This window comes from Cotesia glomerata, linkage group LG9, assembly GCF_020080835.1.
Source record: "Cotesia glomerata isolate CgM1 linkage group LG9, MPM_Cglom_v2.3, whole genome shotgun sequence".
NCBI classification, from domain to species: Eukaryota; Metazoa; Arthropoda; class Insecta; order Hymenoptera; family Braconidae; genus Cotesia; species Cotesia glomerata.
The window spans coordinates 8,739,257-8,745,917 of record NC_058166.1 but is presented as its reverse complement, the minus strand read 5'-3'; the positions used below and the strand labels follow the sequence as shown (position 1 = coordinate 8,745,917).

Genomic DNA, 6,661 nt, shown 5'->3' with positions numbered 1-6,661 from the left:
GAAGAGACATGGTGGTTGGAAGTCGTCAACAGTAGTTGAAGGTTATATTGCCGATTCCGTTAACAACAAAAAACGTACTCATTCTATGATCACCGATGGAATTGTTTCGAATAAAAAAACAAATACTGTTGCATCCACTCCTCCATCTACTAAACCATCTCCTGTCATTACAAACATTACCGTTTTGAATAAACCAACCGATTCAGATGTTTCGACGAAAAAAAATTTTACAAAAATTTCAAATGTTTTACCAGTATTAAATGAAAAATTAATTAAAACAGCAGTCTAAATGTCCAAACCCAAAGATAATGTTTCATCAAACTTTGACCAACCTTGTTCATCAGCATCAAATGAAGTTAAAGTTAATACATTACGCCATCAAAAAAAATTTAAATCTACTTTACAAGAAAATACTGTTGCAAGAAAGAAAAATTCAACTTCTCAATTCGACGATTGTGAAACTCCTCATTCATTTATCTGTTCTACAGTATTTTATGATCAAGACTTAGGTTTGTGCGTGAAAAAATTTGAAGAGTCTCAATATATGGTATTCCAAAACTGCCATTTCACCATTGAAGTTCAATCAGAAGAAAGATAAATATTCGTTAAGGTTTTACATTTTATGATTTTAATAATAAATAGAAAGTGAAAATTAACATTTTTAAGAAAATTAAAAAATTATAAAGTGACAGCTAAATTTAATGTTATTTAATTTTATGTATTGATTGTTTCAATGTGTGAATTTATTTTTTGTTAATTAATATTAATCACTTTGGATTTATTATTTGATATATATTTGTTTCTTTTTTTTTTAACTTTTCATTTGTTTTTTGGGACTGGGGGGGGCTCCGCCCCCCAACCCCCAGCCAGGGCTTCGCCCCTGGATCCTGATTTTGGGCCCACGTATATCGCCGCATTTTTAATAAAAAATAGTATGTCCAACTCGTGCGACGTTGTCGATTACTACAATTAGATTATACTATTAGACTATTTTTAAGCAATTATTTATTTTAGCATTCTAAATTTTATTTATTTGGAATGCTTGCGGTCCTGCTATGCATGATATACTATTTTTGCTTTTCCTTAATTAATTTTTATATTTAAATTTGGATAAAACTGAAGATGAATTTAGGACACTGGTGATACGAAATAGTGTAAGATACTCGTGGCTTAAATGAGCGATCATTCACGGCGTGTTAGCGCACTCGCTTCGCTCGTGCGCTAACTTCATGCCGTGTCATAATCGCTCATTTAAGCCACTCGTATCTTAATGTACTATTATGAAAACACAAATGTTATTTATTTAATACAATATATAATGTTCATTGTTTTTCTTTATCAACGCAGTAGAATTATATATAATAACCACGGACACAGCATTAACACAGTTAACATAGGAAGATTTATTTTTTTATTAGACCTTCAAAAAACGACATGAGTTTTTCAAAATTCCACTGGAGTAATTTATCAACAATCCAATTGTCCATATCGCTGTTAATATAAATTGGTGTAATTATCGCTATTTCATCACCAAAATTGTAAATAAATAAACTCGTAAGTTTTAGACTTGGTTATGTGTGGTGGCGCTGAACGCGTCGTGGATAGTGATAATCACGATCCGTTTCGCTGTAGTAAGAAAACGTTTTAAGATATTCACTATACAGTTGAGCGTGGTATTCAGTATTCACTGTTTCGAGCATAACTGTATTCGTATGGTGAATATGACAATACTGTTTTGAGCTAATCACGATACTTCGTTCACGATCCACTGGATCACTATAATAGCAATACTTTTTTCTCTGTGTAGCGTTCTATTATGTTGGGATCGGCCCCACTCCTGTTGCATGACGCTCTGTCTGACTTGCGAGCGACTATTCTACTTGATACTTGTTGCACACAAACTACATCCGAGTTGAGCCTTTTTTATCTCCTGCTATCGCGTTCTGGCTCCATAGTTATTCTTGCACTGCACGCGATAATAATAACAGCATCGAAAGTAACAATAATAATAATAATAATGAATAAAGTATATGAAATTAGATTAATATATATTAATATTAATTTTAGTAAGAGATTATTTTATTATAATAAAATAATAATGAAATTGAAATCACCTGTGATTTTTAATTCTTTCGTCCTTGTAAATTTTGAGGTATGCGTTCCGTCAACCTTGTACACGTGCAGCTCCGGCAATATGAAGGACACAAGGTTGCGCGATCAATGTTCATTGCAACCTACATAGATATTTTTTCGACTGTTTTCAATTTTTTTGGTCAATACTAACAATATTGCAGGGATTTTGTTTATATTTATTATTAATGTTGTTATTATTAATATTATTGTGAGTTTTATTATTATTGTTGTTATTGTTATTGATTTTATTAATAAAAATAATACTAGAAATTAAAAATTCAGAAAGTCAAGGTACACGCTCCAAAAAGTTCACTCAATTTTTTTTTTGCTTGTATAATTTACTATAAGTAATAAATAAAAATTTTTTAAGTAATTCTATAAAACTTGTTGCTCGCCACACTATAAGAAATTTTGGTGTAAAAATGTACCCGGAGCACTTTACACGGCCGTGTAGTATGAAATAACGGTGTAAATTGTCCCTTCGTGTAATTTTAACACGGTGTAATCTATTTTTTTCACATCATTGTGTGTTATTCGATATATTATTATTTAATAAGCTACAATTGATCATTTAATATTTTTAGTTACTTAATTTTTATTTTTAATTAATAACTATATTAATATTATTTGTATATGAAATAGTCTGTTGAACATTTTAATATTTTCATAATTATTTATATTATTGTAAGTAATTTAACGATATACACGCTGATAAATTTATGGTAATGACTACCATCATTCATTATTAAATATTACAATTCCCAATGATAATATAAATATTATTAATTTTCATGATATTGGTTGAAATCTTGCAATAATAATTATTACCATCACTACCATCACGATAGTAATAATTACTATCATGGTATTAATTATATGATTATATAATTATATTATTATTTTTTTAACTTCCCGCTAAAAAAAATTGAAAATTTTGTGAAGAAGGTATTATAAGCGGGGAGGCGGAGGGGTGTGACGAGCGACGGCACCGCGGGCCTTATCGACGGACCGAGCAAGCTACCGCTACCGTGACCGCGTCGACTGCCCGTGCTACGGAATTTATGTATTTAGTTTTAGTTTTGTTTATGAGTTGAATTATTTTGTTAATTATTAAATATTATTGGTTATTATTATTTTTTTTTTGTTATTAATTAATTATTAATAATCATTGGAAACGACGTTGAAAAGTAAAAAAGGATTTTGTTAGTTCGCCATCGTCGCGATAGATGGCGTCGCTTGTTCGCTCGCAGTAAAAATCGCCGAGCTAATATAAGCGAAACCGCGTCGTGATAATTTTTGTTCTTTCAAAGAACAAAAATTGACTTTATCTGAAATTAATAATTGATTGAAATATTTCTAATAAATTCGAAATATCCAATTAATAATTAATTTCTAGGTCCCAGCGACTATTTAGTATGGGAAAATAATTTTACGAAAATTATTTATTTCTTATAAAAATTATTTTCTAAGTGTCGTGGATGAGTTAGTATGAAAATGTAATTTGAATGAAATTAATGAAATCTGTTGAATTGATTGAACGAATCTAATATTTAATTTCGGAAATTTAAATAAAAAACTTAGAAACTTTCGGGGATTTCCCGAAGTTCGACGGCGAGCGATAGGTGGCGATAATTCGCCAATAATTTTCGCTGTTAATAATAATTTTCGGGTTGATAAAGCCCGAAAATTATCCGTCGTTGAGCAACCTTTCTCTGGGTTTAATTTTCTTGTCTGGAGACTTCTGGCCAAGGAAATTGAAGAGAGTTCTCTCTACCTGGTGCGGACTACCACAGGTAAGTGAACTTATCTACCTAAGAGTGAAGGCGACTCTCCAACTAGCGCCCATACTCACTAAACCCTAAACCTCTTTTCTTCTATCCTTTTATCCCCTATGGAAACCGCCGTGTAGGCATTACATCGCAGGGGGAGGAATTAGCTGCCGCTCTTCCTTCTTGTGGCTAAGGTGTTGTTTCTACCTTCCTTCTAAATTCTGACTTTGGATCTTTTTCTCTCAATGGAACGCAGTTCGGTAAGAACTTCTGTGGCGAAAGTGCTTGTGGCGTTCCAGGCAGCTTCACTCGACAACATTGCTTCTACTAACGTCTCTGGTTGGACTTTCTTGTTCAAACAATTCTCTAACTCATCACACTGAAGGTCAAAACGTGAGCACACAGAGAAAACGTGCTCTGCATCTTCAGCAACTCCTGGGCAGGACGGGCACTCCGGAGAGTTGCCGTGCTTGAAGCGGTGTAGATACTCTCGGAAGCACCCATGTCCTGACAACAACTGCATCAGGTAATAGTTGACTTGACCGTGGCGCTGGTTCATCCAAACGTCGATCTTTGGTATAAGACGATAAGTCTATCTACCTTTTCCTGCGGCATCCTACTGCAATTGCCATCGTACGATGCTGCGATATCGTTCTTCTGTTCTGAGTTCTTCGTGGCTAAGTGTGGTTGACCTTTTCCGTTGGTATAGGTTTCGTCTTTCTTCAGCTAGGACTCTGAGGGGCAGAGTTCCAGAAATGACGCACACTGCTTCCTCAGATATTGTTCGGAAGGCGCAAGCTACTCTTAAGGCACTCAGACGGTATACTGGTCCAGCCTTTCTCCATGCTTCTTGTAATTCTAATGCGTCAGCCCAAATGGATATTCCGTACGTGAGCACTGATGTGACCACAAATGATAATAATAGTCTTCTGCTCTGCTTTGGACCTCCGACGTTCGGCATTAGTCGTGATAGAGTAGCTACTACTGCTGATGCTTTAGTACTCACATGTTCGACTTGTTGTTTAAAGTTCAGTCGGGCATCGAGCATCACTCCCAGGTATCGGATGAATGGTTGTGATGTAATTTCATGTTCTCCGATTTCTAATTTGATTGTTTCTACTGCTTTTCTGCTAGTGATAAGCACTGCTTCAGTTTTATGCTTGGCCAGCTCCAAATTCATCATATTCATCCATAGGTTGATGCGGCCGAATGTAATGTCAAAGGCCAGATTTATCTCTTCCAGATGTTTCGCGACTATCACTACAGCTACATCATCGGCATATGCAACTAACTTGACCTCTGATGGCAACGCGATTCTCAGGAGTCTATCGTACATGATGTTCCACAGGAGTGGTCCAAGAACTGAGCCTTGTGGTACTCCTCCAGTGATATCGTACTCCTTCGGACCGTTTTTCGTGTCATACTTCAGGACCCTATTGGAAAAGTAGCTTGCTACCATTCGAAGCAGGTATTCTGGTACTTTTTTGTCTTCGAGAGCTCGCATAATGCAGTCCCAGTTGGCGGAGTTAAAAGCATTCTTGATGTCCAAAGCAGCTACCAAACAATACTTTTTCGTACCACCTTTCCATCTCTTCCCAGCGATTGCCTCCTTGGCTGTATTGACGACCAGGTTGATTGCATCAAGGGTTGCTCGTCCTTTCCGGAATCCATACTGGTTGTCTGATAAGAGTGGATCAACAACAGCTTCTATCCTTTGATGAATTATACGCTCTAGTATCTTGCCCGCTGTTTTGTCGAAAACTATCCAATGCGGATAATTCCCGTAATTGTTTTAAATTATACGATAAAGTTGGGATTAGGAAATTAAATAAAAATACTTGGATTTTTTGGGGAACAATTTAGAAGAATTTATTTGTCCCCAAAGGAGGAAAACCCAGCTAGGCTGGGAAAAAACCTCCTTGATGAAATTATACAAGTAAATTGTGTATGTGTAAGTGTGAATGTGTAAAATTACGTTGCAATAACGCAATAGGGGTGAGCTCAACCGCCTTAGATAGAAAATTATCGATAATTTGAATTAGATAAGTCCCAAGGTGGGAGCTAGTAATATCTAATCACTTTGAACTATCTCAGAGTGAGATCTATTAATGTTCAATTGTCTCAAGGTGAGAGCAAATAATATTCAATTGATAACAGAATGTTAGTCAATTGAGTTTGATGGTTTTCGTGTAGAAATTAGTCAAATGATTTGAAGTTGGAATTTAATTATTTATAAGCTAAATTAAATAAGATCGTAATTAAATGTCAATAACTAATTTAATGTAATTAATTGTTAATATCACGCGTCAATTATGGATTGACTAAAGCCGCGTGGCTGATGCAATCCTTTGTTAACGGTGGCGCGTAATGGCCGCGTGGCGTCACTAAATAAATTTACTTGATTTTATTTATGTTAATTCACTGAACTATTGAACTGATTTAAATGAATTGAGAATTTAAAGTATAATTGAAGCTAATATAATTATTTATATTTAATGAATAATTTAAATATTTAAATGAAAGTGAGATGTAAGTAAGAAATATCAGAATCGATTCGCACAGAGTAGTCGTACTAGTACAAATGTCCAAGCACAACTGTTGCAGCCGGCCACGTGAGCCGGCTTCTCTACCGCTAACCAAGGCGCGCATGGGCGACGGCCATAGCGTGATACGATTATTCCCGAGTTTTAACGATTAAGCCCGAAGGCGCAATTCTTCTTATAAGTATGTGACTAGGTCCTTTTCCTAGCGGTTAAACA

General features: G+C 35.1%; 1 protein-coding gene across 1 annotated transcript in view; it reads right to left on the bottom strand.

Annotated features, from left to right (window-relative positions):
* Window positions 1-1,251: 1,251 nt before the first annotated feature.
* Window positions 1,252-6,661, bottom strand: part of LOC123272214 — a 25,140-nt gene continuing 19,730 nt past the window's right edge. The window contains exons 4-6 of the mRNA XM_044738915.1: window positions 5,471-5,663; window positions 4,909-5,335; window positions 1,252-1,275 (exon numbers count right to left, since the gene is read on the bottom strand). Of these exons, the coding sequence (XP_044594850.1) occupies window positions 1,252-1,275; window positions 4,909-5,335; window positions 5,471-5,663 (644 nt within the window). The remainder of the gene's footprint in view (window positions 1,276-4,908; window positions 5,336-5,470; window positions 5,664-6,661) is intronic.